Source organism: Narcine bancroftii, chromosome 2, assembly GCF_036971445.1.
Source record: "Narcine bancroftii isolate sNarBan1 chromosome 2, sNarBan1.hap1, whole genome shotgun sequence".
NCBI lineage: Eukaryota > Metazoa > Chordata > Chondrichthyes > Torpediniformes > Narcinidae > Narcine > Narcine bancroftii.
This window is the reverse complement of record NC_091470.1, coordinates 102,135,729-102,153,853: the sequence shown is the minus strand read 5'-3', so window position 1 is coordinate 102,153,853 and position 18,125 is coordinate 102,135,729. Positions and strand designations below refer to the sequence as shown.

The window sequence follows — 18,125 nt, the reverse complement described above, 5'->3', positions numbered from 1 at the left end:
GTCACCTGACTCCAATTGCCAGGTGCAGCCTTCAGATAAAAATCCACGTTGAAGTCTGCTGCAAAAGTATTTAAAATTATGAGGGGGATAGACAGAGTAAATGTAGGTAGGGTATTTCCACTGAGGGTGGATGAGATATTAACCAGAGGACATGGGTTAAGGGTGATAGGGGAAAAGTTTAGGGGGAACTTCTCACAGAGTAGTAGGAGTGTGGAATGAGCTTCCAGCTGAGGTGATGAATGTGGGCTCAATTTAAGAAGAATTTGGATAGGTACATGGATGGGAGAGGTATAGAGGGCTATGGATTGGGTGCAGCTCAATTGAACTAGGTAGAAAAATAGTATGACACAGAAGGGCCAAAGGACCTGTTTCTGTGTTGTAATGTTCTATGGTCTGCTGGAGGTGAACTCCCCAAAGCGCCCCCTTTAGAGGAATGGTAATTACCATGGGAATATGGGCTTGATCTGAAAGCCAAAAATCTGCGAGTTAGGGGACACTACTGTACAAGCTATGAATTTTTTTTTATCTCCATGAAGATGCCTTTTAAAGATCAAAACAAAGACAAAAAAAAACCCAGGAATTGAGTAAAAGGATACCTCAAGGGAATGAAGTGGTGGTCAGAAAGATTATTTACAAAATGAGATAAACCATCTGAGGAATTCCTCATTTTTGTAACAATACACAAATAAAGGACCATCAAATATAGGAGTGAAATTAGGCCATCGAGTCCACCCCACCATTCCGTCATAGCTGATTTACTATTCTCTTCAACCCCATTCTCCTGCCTTCAAACCCTTGATTCCCTTCCTCATCAAGAACGTATCCACCTCTGCCTTAAATATCCCCAACGACCTGGCCTTCACAGACGTCTTTGGCAACAAATTTCACAAAATCACCAAGAACATATCTACCTCAAATATCCCCAACGAACTGGCCTCCACAGTTGTCCGCGGCAATGGATTCCACAAATTCACCACCCTCTGGGTAAAGAAACACCTCATCATCTCTGATCTAATGGAAGGTTATTTTATTTTTGAGGCTGTCCCCTCTGGTTCCTAACTCTTCCACCATCCTCTCCACATCCACTCTATCCAGGCCTTTCAGTATTCAATAGTTTTCAATGAGATCCCTCCTAAACTCCAGCGAGTACAATTCCAGAGCCTTCAAATGCTCCTCATAAGAAAATCTTTTCACTCTGAGAATCATCCTTGTAAACCTCCTCTGGACCCTCTCCAATGCCAACACAAGCTTCCTTAGATATGGAGCCCAATTATAGTAAACCACTGTAACACTGTGATTGGCTGCTATTGTTTGCACACGCCTCCCGAGACTGATCCTACCCCTTGCAGGCTACCCCTTTCCTTTTGCTCTGATCAGTCGAGGAAGTGGATGGTTGATAGTGTTCCAATTTTTAGCTATTAAAAGGCTGATTGTTTACCTCTTAGACTTTTGTAATTATTGATGGTACATCACCAATGTCCTATAAAGCCTCAACATCATATCCCTGGTTTTATATTCTATCCACAGGCAGGAGGTAATAGGTGAATAAGGGAGGGAGGGCACACCACCAAGCAAGGGGGGGGGGGGGGGAAATGGTGCTGTGAATGGAGAGGGAAAGGGGTGGAGAGCTGGAGGAAAGAAGACAGAGGGATGGAGAAGGGAGGGAGAATGGGAGTGGGCTAGCAGAAACCTGAGAATTCGATGTTAATGCCATCTGGTTGGAGAGTGGCCAGACGGAAAGTTAGGTGTTGCCCCTCCAATTTACGGGTAGTCTTAATTTGACAGTGCAAGAGGCCATGGACAGTAGGCGCACAAGGTAAAACACGAAAGATGGCAGATGCCGTGATTGTCGTAAAAGCACACAGAAATGCTGGAGGGACTCAGCAGTTATCGCAGCATCCATGGGAGATAAAGATGCATTATTGAGGTTTTTGGCTCAGATTTCAGATTTATTGTCAAGAGTACATTTAGTACATGACATCAGCCTGAGCTCTTCTTCAAGGTACAAGCAAGTAACAGGAAAGCGTCAGAATAAAGTCTGATGACTGGCTGAGTGAGGAGTCCAGACCAATAAATGGTGTTCATTGGATGTGGTGAGTGGAATGGCGAGAATTGATTTTGGCTCCGTGAAAGGAGACAAAAGGAAAAGGGAAGAAAGAGAAAGAAAGAGAGAGAGAGAGTGAGAGAGAGAGAGAGAGAGAGAGAGAGAGAGAGAGAGAGAGAGAGAGAGAGAAATGGGAGAAAGGTGACAGGGTGGAGCAGGTTTAACAGAAAATGGAGACGTCTAGGTTAATGGATCCAGTTGGAGGGTGCCCATACGGAAGATGAGATTTGTTCCTCCAATTTGCAAGTGGTCTCAGTCTGGCAGTGTATGAGACCATGGACAGATAGGTCAGCAAGGGAATGCGATGGGGAATTAAAATGGGTGGCCACTGGGAGATCCATGCTATTTCGGCGGACAGAGCCGAGGTGCTCAACAAAGCGATCTCCCAGTCTGCTTCTACTCTCTCTGATATAGCGGAGACCACAATGGAAACACCAGATGCAGAAACACCAGACGACCCCTGCAGATTCACAAGTGAAATGTTGCTTCATTTGGAAGGACTGTTTTAGGCCCTGAATAATGCTGATGGAGGAGATGTGGGCATAAATGGAGCATCTCCAGCAGTCATAGGGGTGGGTCCCAAGGGGACAATTGGTGGGGAGGAAGGAGTGGATGAGGGAGTCACAGAGGAAGCAGTCCCTGTGGAAGGTGGAAAGGGGAGGAGAGGGGAATATATGTCTGTTGGTGGGATCACGTAGGTGACGGAAATGGAGGAGGAGGATATGTTGGACACAGAGGCTTGTAGGGTGGTAGGTGAGGACAAGAGAAATCCTGTTATCATGGGGGGGGGCAGAGGGGGCCAGGGCAGATGTGTGGTTAATGGAGGATATGTGGGTGATGGTGGTAGAGGGAAAGTCATGTTGTTTGAAGCAGGAGGACATCTCTGATGTCATATCTCAGATCCTCATGGGACAAAAAGAGATCTCAGCTGTCAGAAGCTGAGAGAGCCAGAAGACCAATGGGAGCTCCAAATAATTTAGATAATTGTGGCGCTCTGAAATTAGTTCTACGTTGAAGCTATTGGCAGACTGAGAGCAGGAATAAAACAGAAAGTTCTGGAAAGACTCAGCAACAACTGGAATGAGAATCAGATTTAAGGCTCCTTTGTCAGAACTACTGAATGTTGCCAGGTTTTATTTTGATTTCAGATCCTCAGCAGCTGTATTTTCTTTTGGTTTTCACGTGCTCAGAGCTGGTTCGGAACTTCCTCCTCATGACAGACATCTTGGGGTGGGGGAAACAATCAAGGCAGTTGTTCACCCAAGAAAGGCAGTTGATCTAATTTTGTTACATGAGAGACAGTTACCAGTTTCGTTTTGTCTGGATTTAACCTCGGAAGATTTGATTGTCCAGACGGCTCATCGTAGAAGCCAACAGAGACCAAACTCCATTCTAAAATTCTGTCTTGTATCATTCATGTTGATTAAACAGTGAGAAATTGGAAGTCGCTTCAATTGGGAGACAGATCCATCCTGACTTGTCCTCTGTCAGTCAAGTTGGGGAGGCGTAGGGGTTAGTGCAACGCCTATACAGCGCCAGTGATCGGGATCCGAATCCAGGTTCGGATCCCGCACTGTTTGTAAAGGGGTCTGCGTAGATTTTCCCCGGTTTCCTTCCAGCCTTAAAAAACATACCGGGGATTGTAAGTTAATGGGGTTCAAATTTGGCAGCACAGGACTCAGTGGGCTGAAAGGGCCTGTCACTCTGCTGTATGTCTAAATTTTAAAAAGGTTGGAGGTGTAACGGCTGGTGTATGGATACAATGGTCAAGTCATGTTTATAGTTAAATTAAACGTAAAGCACAGTAACAGGCCCTTTCGGCTCGCGAGCCTGAGCCTACCAAATAGCTCTATTAACCTCCAACCCCAGTTCATCTTGGAGGGTGGGAGAAAACCAGAGCCCTCAGGGAAAACCCATGCTGACACAGGGAGAGCGAACAAACTCCTTATAGTCAGCGCCAGATTTGAACCCGGGTGGCTGGTGCTGTAATAGCGCCATGCTAACCGCTAAGCTAACAGTGCTGCCCACGCTAACCGTGCTGACTTAGATGCTGCTCCTGGATTTTCAGTGAGAATTGAAGAAATCAGAAGAAATTTATATTATCAGAGTGTCTGAAGTCTCAGGAGTCAGGAAATGAAATAGAGTTTAGCCCCTTAAAAATTTTTACAATTGGACACTCTCCAGAATCCCATTAAACAGTATAATTACAGGCAAGTATTTCTACCAGGGATCAATGTGATAAAATTACCGGACTGGTAACCTACACCTAGATTTACAGTCCAGACAGCCAAGTTCAATTTCAGTCATGACATTTAAATTCAGATTAAAAATATAATTAATAGAACAAAATAAATGTCCAGCACAGTACAGGCCCTTGTGCCCACAATTTTGTGCTGGTCTATTCAAACCTTCCCTACCTCACACACATATTTTTCTTGTATCCATGTGTCTGAGAGTCTTTTCCATGTCCCTATTGCTCCAGCCTCTGCCACCTCCTCTGGCAATGCATGCCAAACACCCATTACTCTCCGTCCCAATAAATCTACTCCTGACGTCTCAGCTAAAGTTTTCTCTCCTCATTTTGTGCAGATCTCCTCTGACGTTTGCTATTGTTGCCCCAGGAAAAAGGCGCTGGCTGTCCACCCTATCTGGGCCTCACCTAATCTTGCAGACCTCTCATCCTTCTTCACTTCAAAGAGAAAAGCCCTAGCTCTGTTAATATTGTCTCATAAGACACATTCTCTAATCCAGGCAACATCCTGGTAAATATCCTTTGTACCCTCTCAATAGCTTCCACATCCTTCCTGTAATGAGGCAACCAGATCTGAACACAATATTCCAAGTGTGGTCTCACCAGAATTTTATAGAGCTGCAACATTACCTCACGTCTCTTGAACTCAATCCTCTGTCTAATGAAGGCCAGCGTACCATAAGCCTTCAACCTGCATGGTGGCCTTGAGAGATCTATGAATTTGGACCACAAACTCCCTCTGTTTTCTATGCCGTTAAGAATCCTGCCATGTACTCCACCTTCATGTTTAAACTTCCAAAAGGCATCACCTCACACTTACCTGGACTGAATTCCATCTGCCTTCTCTGCCCAAATCTGCATTCTGTCTATATCCTACAACAACCTTCTACACTATCCACCACACCTATATCCTTCATGTCATCTGCAAGCCTATTGATCCTTCCAGATCATCCATGTCATTTCTAAAAATCACAAGGAGCATGGGACCCAGAACAGATCCCTACAATATGTCATTGACCTCCAGGCAGAATACGTTCCATCTACTACTACCCTCTTTCTGCAGGCAACCAATTCTGAATCCACACAGCCAAGGTTCCATGGACCCCTCATGACTTTCTGAATGAGTCTTTGATGGGATATCTTGTCAAATGCCTTACTAAAATCCATTTTCACCACATCTACTGCCCTACCTTCATCAATTTTTTTTTGTTACTTCCTCAAAAAACTCAAGTTAGGCTCGTGAGGCATAACCTATCCTTTACCAAACCATGCTGATATTCCTTGAGAAGGCTATACTTCTCTAAATGCTCGTACATCCTGTCCCGAAGAATCCTCTCCAATAGTTTGCCCACCACTGATGTAAAAGTCTGGTCTACAATTCCAAGGATTCTCCCTATTTCCTTGTGGCCAGGGAGGATGCAAAAATCATTGCCAATCCCCCAGCAATCTCTTCTCCTACTTCATGGTTAGCTTAGTGGTTTGAATTATAGCCCCAGCAACCATGGATCGAATCTGGTGCTGTCTGTAAGGAGTTTGAATGTTCTCCCCATGTCAGCATGTGTTTCTTTTGGATGCTCCGGTTTCCTCCCGAAACATGCTGGGGCTGTTGATCAATTGGATGTAATTGGGCAGCATGGGCTCGTGGGTTGAAAGGGGTTGTGCTCTATGTCTAAATTTAAATTTTAAAATAGAGTAATCTGGGGTATATCTCGTCTGGTCCTGGGGACTATTATTACTCCCAATATTTTTCAAAAAGATCCACCATTTCCTCTTTCTTTACCTCAACATGCTCCAGCACATTAGCCTGTTCTCCATTGACCTCACATTCACCAGGTCCCTCTCCCTGGTAAACACAGCAGCAAAGCCTCCAGGTACATGTTGCTTCCTTTATCCTTAAATGGCCCACCTTCACTCTCATCATCCTTCTGTTCTTCACATAGGCATAGAACGCTACTTGTCAAGGCCTTCTCGTGCCCCTTCCTGCTCTCCCAGACCTTCCTGCTATCATATACAATAATCATGGGTAATAATGATGACAAAATCCATAGATTAAAGACCTCTCTGATTCACTAACGTCCTTTTAAAGAGAAAATCTGCTGTTCCTACTTGCTCCAATAAGAGTTCTGAGACATTGAAACAGACCCTTCCGCCTATCTTGTCCATGCAAACCAAGGTGCTTCCCTGAGTGAATCTCACTTGCCCGTGTTCGGCCCATATCCCGCTCAACCTTTCCCATCCATGTATCTGCCCAAATATCTTTTAAATATCATAATTGCACCTGCCTCTATCACTTCCTCTGACAGCTCATTCCATTCTCAAATCTCTCCCCTCTTACCTTAAATCTGTTCCCTCTAGTACTAGACTCCACGATCCTGGGAATAAGACTGTGATCATCTACCTTATCTGTGCCCCTCCTAATTTTAGAAACCTCTACAAAGTCCTCTTTTCACAGGAAACAGGTCCATTTTGATTTTTTTAAAAATTTAGACATACAGCACGGTAACAGGCCCTTTCGGTCCATGAGCACATGCCACCCAATTACACCCAATCAACCAACACCCCTGGTATGTTTTGGGAGGAAACCAGAGCACCCAGAGGAAACTCATGCAGACATGGGGAGAACATACAAAATCCTTAAAGACAGCGCCAGATTTGAACCCCGATCACTGGTGTTGAAATGATGTTGTGCTAACCATTCAATCTCTCGTTAAAAACTCAAGCCCTCCAGACCAAGTAACATCCTTGTGAACCTTTTTGCACCCTCACTAACCTCTTCACACCATTCCTGTGGTATGGTAACCAGAACTGCACCCAACATTCCAGGTGTGGTCTCATCGAAACATGACGTTCCAACTTTTGTACTCACTACCCTGCCTTGTGAGGACAACCATGCCTTATGTTGTCTTCTGGGGAACAATGTACCCCAAGGCCTCCCGTCTCACTCCTCGGGGTCTTCTGGTTTAGTGCACAAACCCTGCCCCTGGCATAACTTCACCAATTTCATGGTCTGGTCTAAACACTAGCTTTGACAAGCCACACCATTCTGGGAATAAATAATGTCCTTGTCACTAGTGCCCACATCTAAAAAAATAAATAACAAATACCTACACTCTTTCGGAGAATGCTCCTCCCAAATGTCTCCATAGTCATATATTTCATATATGTCATCAGGGTCGGGCTCGATAGGTGGTCCTGAAAAACACAGAATTCAAACGATTGTATCCAGAGACTCAGAAGCACAATACCCAGGATGCCCCTGCTGCAACCCAGGGCAGCATTCGAGCACGCAGGAGGCTGTGGTAGGTAGCAAACGCAGCCAGGCTCCAATCGCTCATCGACCTCAGACATCTATGCGATGTTACACTAATCATGGACTTCTCCGACTCCACAAAAGAGACAATTTACGCCACTTTCTCTTTCACAATGGACACTATGGATATTTATTAGCTATTCATTCATCTTTGTTTTCTCTTTTTAATTTGATTTAAGGTATACTATTATAATTATTTTTAATCTTTGTAAAGAACCTGTTCGGCTGCAGCAAGTCAGAATTTCGGTCCACATGCACATTGTACAATGTATACGACAATAACCTCATCATCATTATCTATATGTTCTAATACTTGCCTCTGATGTTCATATATCTACAGGTTGAGGTTGAAACTGGAACCTTAAGCCCCTTTTCCACTGACACCCTGTCCTAAGAATTAACTGGGAATTTACTGGGACAGGGTCCAGTGGGAAAGGAACACTGTCCGAACACCGTCGTCAAATGGTGTCATTTCACGCCGGGGATTAACCGCCTCTACCCCTACTCATATCCCCTGGCGTTTGCCGATGTGCTGATAAAACCGGTGGAAAAGGGACAGCAAAAAGTCACCCGTTTCCAGTTGAAGGTAGATTCTCCGATCCCCGAGGATGAGTCATGTTCAGTGGGCAATTAGTGTCCCAGTTAAGGGTGGCCCAGTGGAAATTACAAACTTCACAGCCGATTTACTGGGATGCCAGTGGAAAAGGGGCTTTAGACAGGTGTTACCACTCCATTCCAACTCAAGCTAGCCAATGTGTGCTTTATTTTCAATAACAGTACCAAAAAAAAAAATTCTGATTGGTTTTACATTTCCTCTCATTAAGGTGCCTCATTTCTTGTTAATGAAAATCATATAATTTCCTCTCTATGAATCAAACCAAATGTTTTATGATGCCTCAATGTGAGCTAGGTCACATTCAGAATAGTGCCACACACACACAGGATCAATCCAGATCACAAGTCTCAGCTCCATCACAGGTCCATCAGAATCAACTGCAGTCAGAACAGATGACCAGGGAGTGTGACAGAGGGCCTGAGTGAGGGCTGCATTGCAGTATCTTGGTATGGCTATCTACTGTAGAGACAAACAGTCAAGGTAATTGAAAGCCTGTGGTTACTGTAGCTCTGAAGGTCGTCATAACCAAAGGGTGGTCGTGGGGACAAGTTCCCACTGTTACACAAATGCTCCTCATGGCGCGTGTCTTAAACAGCCTCTGACAACCAAGTCCAACTCCTGGCCTTCATGTGTGGCCTAGTTCTTATGCCCAGTGGAGCTGTTCTTACTGACCGGAAAAGGGGACAAGATAGGCCACTGGCACCTTGAAACCAGTTGTTCCGGGCAGATGGGGAGAGTTAACCACGGATGGTAACTCATCTAGGAGAAAGAAAACTCTGATTTCAAACCTCCGCTGCCTTGTGGCTATACCCGCTCATGGGAAAAACTTTGGGAGTAAACCCTGAGGAAAAATCCAGAGTCGGAGTTCCGAAGTCGGCTGACTGCTGAACCCAGCACCAGCTCGGCAACTCCTGCTACGCTGCTGGCACCAAACTGTATTGGCCTTCTTCGTTCCTGCGGACCTGTCATTAGCACGGAGAGGGAGGTCCCACTCCATATCAACTGGCCTGGCTTGCACCCCGGAGAGGCCACTCCAGCTTTGCTTTAGGTGCAGTACCCATGGTCGACCACGGCCGAAGGAGACCACAAGAAAATGGCTAGTCATCTTATTCAAAGGAATCCAATGTTCAAATGCTTTATGTTTTTGGATCCCTACAAAATATGTTGAATGATATGTCTGAAATCTGTGCATCTCAGAGACCATCAGGGAAACTGAGCTACATCTAACTCACTGTCCTTCCTCACCTTTTGCTCACTCCCTTCATCCTCCCTTCCCACCCTCCCTGTAGAAAGGTTATTTTGCATTGTGGGAGAGTCTAGGACCAGTGGACACAACTGCAGGGTTGAAGGACATCTGCTTAGAACAGATGGGAAGGAATTCCTTTACCCAGAGGGTGGTAAATCTGTGGAATTTTCCACAGGTGGTTTTGGTGTCTTATTCAACCACCATTATCGTGAGACACCATTCAGAACTACACGGAAGGCTGGTACTGCAAAGCATAACACCACAATCGGTCACAGAGAGAATCTACCTGTTTCTTCATCCCAAGGATTTTCATCCCACACATCTCCATAGTCATACGTCTCATCAGGCGTGGTCTCTTCGGGTTGTACTGAAAAACACATATCCCATCACAAAATACCACATGTCCAATATTCTCAACACACATCAAACCTAGAACATTCCAGCATAGTACCTGGCGGGGGGCGGGGATCCCTGCAGAATGCGGAGAGGGGAAGATGTGTCAGCTGGTGGTTGGTGATGGCTGTGGCAAGAACCATGTTGCTACCACAACAATGTCTTGGATGCTGAGCATTGCCACTAGTTTCTATTTTATTTTCCCTTCCAGTAAGAATCGAACAATCCCAAACAAAAAAATGTTTTAAGCCATCAGTGTATTAAATCCAAAAAGTCAAGGACATGAAATGGAATTTCTCATTTAATGACCTACATCAGTGACACAACCCAGAATGACACAAAAGACTATTATCACAAACCGTCATGGAGAATACCTACATGTTTCTCTGTCCCAGGGTGTTTCCTCCCATAGGTCTCCGTAGTCATACGTCTCATCAGGGATCGTCTCTTTGGGTTGTACTAAAACCAAACAAATCATCATTTAGTACACAATATCACCAAATACTGAATCCCCAAAAATGAACCGGCCCATAATCAACAGTCTAATCCCAGCTCCATGTCTGCATGGAAAAGGTAGAAATATTTTCTAAGGCCTCCTTGGAGAGATCTCAGCCATCTAACATTGCTATTGGCTCCTGCCACAATTACTTGGAATTAGACTTTACACGCACATCACGTATAACTCTGAGTTCTTTTTCCTGTGGGTGAGGCAGAATTGCCGCTTATTGGCAGTGAAAAAAATAAACTGTAGTCAATGTTCACATAAACAAATAAAGAAATGTAAACAAACTGACTGTGCAGAGAGAAAAATAATCAATAAAGTGAGAGTCTTTAAATAAATCCCAGATTGAGTTTGTCGTTGAGGAGTCTGATGGTGGAGGGGGAGCGGCTGTTCCTGAACCTGGTTGGGGGAGTCTTGTGGCACCTGTACCTCTTTCCTGATGGCAGCAGCGGGAACAGAGCGTGTGCTGGGTGGTGTGGATCCTTGATGATTACTGCTGCTCTCTGATAGCAGTGTTCCCTTTAGATGTTCTCAAAGGTGGGGAGGGTTTTGCCTGTGATTTCCTGGGCTGTGTCCGTTACCTTTTGCAGGGCTTTCTGCTCAGGGAGATTGGTGTCTCCATACCAGACCATAAAGCATCCGGTCAGCACATTTTCCACAACGCATCTGTAGAAATTTCCATCAAGGATCCACACCACCCAGCATACGCTCTGTTCTCGCTGCTGCCATCAGGAAAGAGGTATAGGGGCCACAAGACTCGCAACACCAGGTTCAGGATCAGCAGCTACCCCTCCACCATCAGACTCCTCAACGACAAACTCAAACAGGGACTCATTTAAGGACTCTTACATTTGCACTTTATTGATTTTCTTTTGTTCTCTCTGTATTGCACCATCAGTTTGTTTACATTCATTACCTGTTTACAGTTCTTTATTTGTTTACATGTTTATGCTGTGTACAGTTTTTTTTGCACTACCAATAAGTGGTAATTTTGTTGTTCCCGCAGGAAAATCGAATCTCAGGGTTGTACGTGATGTCATGTATGTACTCTGATTCTTTACCATCCTGTCCACCCTTTCACCTGCTTTCCACAATTTCAAAATTACTTCTACACTAAGAATTTTGAATTGTTTCAACACTGTGCAAAGATTGGTCACTCTTTAGAGCTTCTGAATGCTCATGAGTTGTGAATGCAAACTCAGTTCATGTCTAATCTTTGCTATCTTCTGATATTTATCCTGTTAGCCTGGGCTGAGAATTGAACTGCCCTGCACAAAGCCACAAGAAACTGCAGTGAATTGTAACCACATCTTAGACTTCCATGAAACCCCCTCCACCCTCCCTCCATTGACTCTGTTTATATTTCCTGTTGCCTTGGGAAAGCTGCCAACATGTTAAATAACCCGTCCCACCCCGGCTCTCTGCTGCCCTCTCTTCAGCAGAAGATATGTGCATTTGAAAACATGAACCTCCAGATTCAAGGACAGTTTCTTTTCTGCTGTTATTGGACTCTTGAATGAACCTTTTAAAAGACGGTGCCTTAACACTGTTTTAATTGCATCTTTCTCTATGCCCTGAACCTTGTCATTGCATTATTGCACCCTGAACTTTTGTCTTATTATTGCACTACCTGTAATACGTAAGCAAGAGTTGACTTGCCTGGTTAGCCAGCAAGACAAAGCTTTTCTCCGTACAGGTGACATTAAACAATTCAGTTCTTGAGGTGATGGAGCCCCACACTTAAAACATTGATTGTTTCTTTAATTAGAGGTTTCTCCATCCCATAGCACCAGCAAGGTCGCACAGAGATTTATTATGTTACTGAGCAGCAACTGGGAGGAAAGAAACAACTACAATGGAACTGTGGTGATACAACCACCAACCGACTGCAGAGGGCGATCTCTGTACCTGCAGGAACTCCACCTAAGGGGCTGACTCTACTTGGCTGGCTGTCAATCAGCCAACCTGAATATAGACCTGAGCCGGCCCCTCCTGAGCCAGTCACACAGGGAGCCACCAAGGCATGAAATGGTATTCAGACTTTTACTGGAATAAAGTCTGTTGTACAGTCTTTCGAGTTTTGAACTCGCTCACTGCTACCTCAGGAACTTCAGTGGACTTCTTTCATTTTCCAGATGACCACACAAGGTTAATAGTTCACGTGTATCCGTGGGATTTCTACAGCAGGTTTCAAACACCTTTGTGAAGTGATGTCATGAGGTGTATTTGACCTTTATCTCCTGTGAAGATGCATTCGAACAGACAACCAGAGCACGCCAGTACTCACACTCCCCATGTTCGTCGGTCTCAACTTCTTCAATCTCCAGATCAAACTCCAGTTCCTTTTCAAGCGTCGAGCCATAAGGTTTCTGTGGCTTTTCCTCTGGGATGCTCCACTTGTCTGTAACACAGAGGAAAATCTAGGAAGAATAATCCTTCCACTTCACCAGACTTAACTCTCTCATGTACTAAAGTTCAGACCTTGTGGAAAATCACCTTATTTGTTATATACCATAGTGAAAAGGATCACATTACAGTGAAGTGGGAGGAATCATTTATGTTATAAATGTACTCAGAACAAAATGGGAATATTTTAAATGTGAACCATTGGAATGTCAGCCAGGAGGCTGCAGTTAAACATCATTTTCCCCAAGAAAATAAAGGCATGGAAGTTGGTGGTTCCCAGGACGAACCTTGGCCTTCCTGGAAAACCATCAATCTTTCCTCGGTTTATGTGGTAACTCAGGAATTAAAAGATCTCCTGAACAGAAACGTCAGAAGATCGTCGCTCGTACTCCAGTTTAGAAACCAGCACAAAATCCACACTGACACTAGACTCTTGGAATTCTTCCAGTGTCTCAACAAATATCTCGCAATCAAGACGTGAAAACAGCAAACATTATCATTTTATTCTTTGTTTGTGGGAACCTCAGTATGCAACACGACCTACTGTTTTTCTTATAATGCAATGATGAACAAACAGACTTAAAAATAGCTTTAAGCACAAGAAAATGAGATGAGGCGAGGAGCATCACTGGACACAGTTAGGGTGGTGGTTAGTATAGGGACGGAACGGTTATCACTGCGGTTAGTGCAGCAGTTAGCACACTTTTACAGCACCAACGATCCAGGTTAACCACAGTTAGCATTGTGGTCAGCCCAACACTATTACGGCGCCAATGACCATGTTCAAATCACGTTTTCCACGTGACTGCGTGGGTTTCTCCTGGTGCTCCAGTTTCCTCCCACCTTCCTCCGATGTACGGGGGGGTTAATTGGTTATATGCGTGTATTTGGGCAGCACTGCTCGTGGATCTCTAAATTGAAATGCACAAAATGCAACTCATTTTATTGGTTTCTTTGAAGAGAGAGTAGATGGCTTCCTTGTCTCTAGAGTCAGAAGATTTCAAGTCCCGGTTTAATTTAGACATAGAGCACGGTAACAGGCCCTTTCAGCCCACGAGTCCGTGCCACCCAATTAACCTACAGCCCCCAGTACATTCTGAATGGTGGGAAGCAACTGGAGCCCCCAGGGAAAACCCACTCAGACAAGGGGAGAACATACAAACTCCTTACAGACAGGGCAGGATTCGAATCCCAATCCCAATCACTGGTACTGCAACAACATTGCACTAACCACTATACCTACCATGCCGCCCCATTTAATCTAGAAGTGTAAGTTATCTCTCCAGTGAGGTAGTGCTCTCTTGCCAGAGATTTATCTTTGAGAAGAGACAATCTGAGGCCCACCTACTTTCACTGGTGAAGGCGAAAGATCTTAGGGACTGTTCTGAAGGAGAACAAGGCAGTTGTCCCTGATCTCATCGCATTGCTCTGGTTTAGAAGGAAGTCATTTGGCCCAGAGAGACGAGATGGCTTTTTTTTTGTCCAAGCAAATCCAATTCGTCCCACTCCTCAGCTCTTTCCCCATAACTCCACCTACATCTTGAAAACTCCCATTTCTAATTTTTCAGGCAGTTGAATTTGCCAGTCACCTTAAAGCTGTGTTTCTGGTTCCCATCCCTTCCAGGAATTTGTCTTTATTTACATTATCCAGGCCATTCCTGATTAAATCCCCTCTCAATCTTTTCTCTTGCTGGAGAATAAACCCAGCTATTCAAATCCACAGTCTTGGCTAAGCTTTCAATATCTCCTCAAGGGCCACAAAACTTTCCTATTGTGTGAGACGAAAAATTGGACACTATTATTCACTCATGGCAGAACATATTTATAGAACTCTTTTGTATCCTCTGTCTCTGGTTGTGAAACTTTGGAACTATAGAACATAATTGCACAATACAGGCCTTTCAACGCACGATGTTTTGCCGACCTACGTAAAAAAGAGAAATGCTGGAGATCTTCCAACACTTCTGTGTTGTTTCTACAATCACAGCATCGGCAAACTTTCGTGTTTCACTGCCAACCTATGTAAACTGACTCCATAAGTATCTAATTACTCTCTACTTCGCATCTATTTATCTTACATTCATGTGCCTGTCTAAGAATTTCCTAATGTTCCTATTGTACCAATCTCCATTGCCCACCCCCTGGCAATGCATACCAGGCCCTCACCATTGTCTGAATAAAAAATGTACCTCTGACATCTCCCCCAAACTTCTCTCCACTCCCCTTAAACACTGTACTGTATTTGCTTTTGTTGACCTGGGGAAAAAGGCGCTGGCTATTCTCTTAATCTTATATACTTTTATTAAGTCACCTCTCATCCTCCTTCGCTCTAAAGAGGAAAGCCCTAGCTCTGTTAATCTTGCTTCATGTGACATGTTCTCCAGTCCATGCAATATTTTGTAAATTTCCTCTCCAAAGCATCTGTATCCTTCCGTAATGAGGTGGCCAGAACGGAATGCAAACCCAATGTGACTTTTTAACTCAAGCAAACAATAGGAAACTGGAAGGGCTCAGTGGATCAAGCAGTAACCATAAGACTTAGGCCATTCAGCCCATTGAGTCTGCCCTGCTATTTAATCATGAGCTGATCCATTTTCCCCACTCAGTCCCACTGCCCAGCCTTCTCTCCATAACCTTTGATGCCCCAGCTAATCAAGAACCTATCAATCTCTGTTTTAAATATGACCAATGACTTGGGTGTATCTCAGGAGAGAAATGATCAATACTCCAGGTCAGGACACCTTATTGAGCCCGGAAAAAAACAAGGAAACCTTTTAATTGCCTTTTCAACTTGTCCAGCTACCATCAAACCTGAAGATCTCCCCCCATCATTCCTGTCACTCCCTTGGAATTGATCCTTTAAAATTAAATTTGAAGTTTTGTTAGTCAATACACATTATGCAATTAACTTCATCAAAATAGATTTTCTTATTATCCCATGGCTGTACAAACCATGCCAATAGTTTGATGTTCTATGTTACATTAACAGAGCGAGTTATCAGCTGTAAAATGTTTTAAGTTAGCATCCCATTTCCTATTGGAGCATCAAGTTATTTCTATTTTCACAAGGACTCGGAATACAGAAATATTGTTTTTCAATATAATGGGCATATTTTCAATCAGTGTCATCTAATCCCTTTTTAATTCAGAGATGCAGCACGGAAACTGGCCCTTCTGGTCCATGAGCCCGCGCCTCCTGAATGCGGGAGGAAACCAGAGCACCTGGAGGAGACCCACACAGACTCGGGGAGAATGCCTAACCTCCTTCTAGACAATGCTGGACTCCAACCAGAGTCGCTGATGGTACAATAGTGTAGCGCTGACCGCTACACTAACCATGCTGCCTGCTAGTTCTCGTCTCTTCAGAACACTTCCCTTTTCAGTATTCCACCGATTCCTTTAAATTATGTTATAATCAACCTCTGTTCTTCCAGTGTTAATCCTGAACCTACACTCTTTGTGACTGATTCTCCAATCAATGGAAATAACTTTTCACCATTAAAAACATTTAAATCTGAAAAATCAGCTTTGCGATTTCTACTTGAGTAGAAAAGGTCTTATTTGTCCTAGGTCTTTTAATTATTTGTTACAGTTTTTAATTATAATAAAATCCAAATGATTCATTTCAATTCAGATATATATGATCTATCTATTTTCTAGGAAGAGGAGAATATATACGTGAGCTGGAACATTAAAATTGCACTCAGTTGGTCGGTTGAATGCCTGAACTTTCTTTGGAAGACTGCTTCAGGTTGATTAAAAGATCAAATTATTAGAATAACAAGGTTGTTTTTCCTAACTCTATGATATTGGGCCACACAGGATGATTCAACCCACAGGAGACTTGCTTGAACTTCAACCTTTAAATTACACCAATTTTGCAAAACCTTTTCCTGTCATTCGTTCTGTTTTTAGTTCTTTGTTTAAACTCTTCGAAGGAATTATTATTACCATGCCTCTGTCTACATAGCCAGAGATATGTTAGCTAATTCCATGAGACTTCAGTACAGTGAGAGAAAAGTTAACTAGATAGCAGTTTGGCATGTTCCCTGCAGAGAATTTTTAAAAAGTTGCAAACACACATTCATCCACATCTTCATCTATTCCGTAATCATAATTCCCTCCATATGTCTCTGTTGGAATTTCGGAAGGTTCTATACTTTTGTCTGTAAAAAGATAAAAACAAGAATTAAGTTCTTTCTATCCAACCATAGAATTAAATTAGCCCAAGTATAGAGAGCACAGCTTATCATTACAAACATAGGCTTATACAGATCAGGGGAAGGCTGTTTGGCCCATTGAGGCAATGCTATTTATACAATGAGTTGCACTATAGGGAAGAGGTAGAAAATCTCATGATATGGTGCGAGAGTTACAACTGGAGGCTCAATGTGGACTTCAGGAGAACCACCCTCCACTACACATCAACAACCCTGTAGTGTAGAAGGTGGAGAGCATGAAGTGCCTTGGAGTTGACTTAACTGGTGACCTATTGTGGACACTCATCATCTCCTCACTTGTCAGGAAGGCGCAACAGCAACTGCATTGCCTGAGAAGACTGAAGGGGGCGAGGCCACCAGCCGCCATTATGTCAACCTTCTACAGGAGCTCTATCGTGAGCATTCTGACCGGCTGCATCACATGTGTGGTAGGGTTGCTGTAGAGAAATGGATTGGAGGTCAATCCACAGGACCATAAGAGTGGCAGAGAGGATTATTGGAGACCCCTCCCTCCCAATCTACATGATCAATCAGGATCGTTGTCTGAAGAGGGCGCGCAAAATCATTGAAGATCCCTTCCACCCGCGCAAAGCATCTTTCAGCTCCTCCCTTCGGGAGGAGGAGATACAGGAGCTTCAGAGCCAGCACCACCAGGCTGAGGAACTTCTTCCCACGGGCAGTGAGAATGGTGTACGGCCAAAGGAACTGCTCCCACTGACCATTCAAGACTCTCATGTTCATGAAACTATTTTCATTTGTATATATGAATGCTTGTCCTGCATATGCATTATTTGTCTGTACATGTGTTGTGTCTGGCTGTGTGTCTGCGTGTTTTGCAGTGAGGACTGGAGAACACTGTTTCGTCAGGTTATATTTATGCAAGCAGATGACAATATTCATTACACCAATGCCCCATTTCTCTTTGGCCCTCTAACTGTATTCATTTTGTTTATATCATGATAGGCTGGATCCTAAACCCTGGGGAAGAATTTCCAAGTGGCAGCGTAATGATAATTATATTCCTCTCGGCGGTTTGAATTTCTAACACAGATAGATCAATTTTTGCATAGCTGGGGA

General features: G+C 43.9%; 1 protein-coding gene across 1 annotated transcript in view; it reads right to left on the bottom strand.

Annotated features, from left to right (window-relative positions):
- Positions 1 to 18,125, bottom strand: part of LOC138754020 (inactive carboxypeptidase-like protein X2) — a 106,708-nt gene that overhangs the window by 65,381 nt on the left and 23,202 nt on the right. Inside the window, 5 exon segments of the mRNA XM_069917738.1 lie at positions 7,464 to 7,547; positions 9,814 to 9,894; positions 10,299 to 10,379; positions 12,710 to 12,823; positions 16,911 to 16,994. Of these exon segments, the coding sequence (XP_069773839.1) occupies positions 7,464 to 7,547; positions 9,814 to 9,894; positions 10,299 to 10,379; positions 12,710 to 12,823; positions 16,911 to 16,994 (444 nt within the window).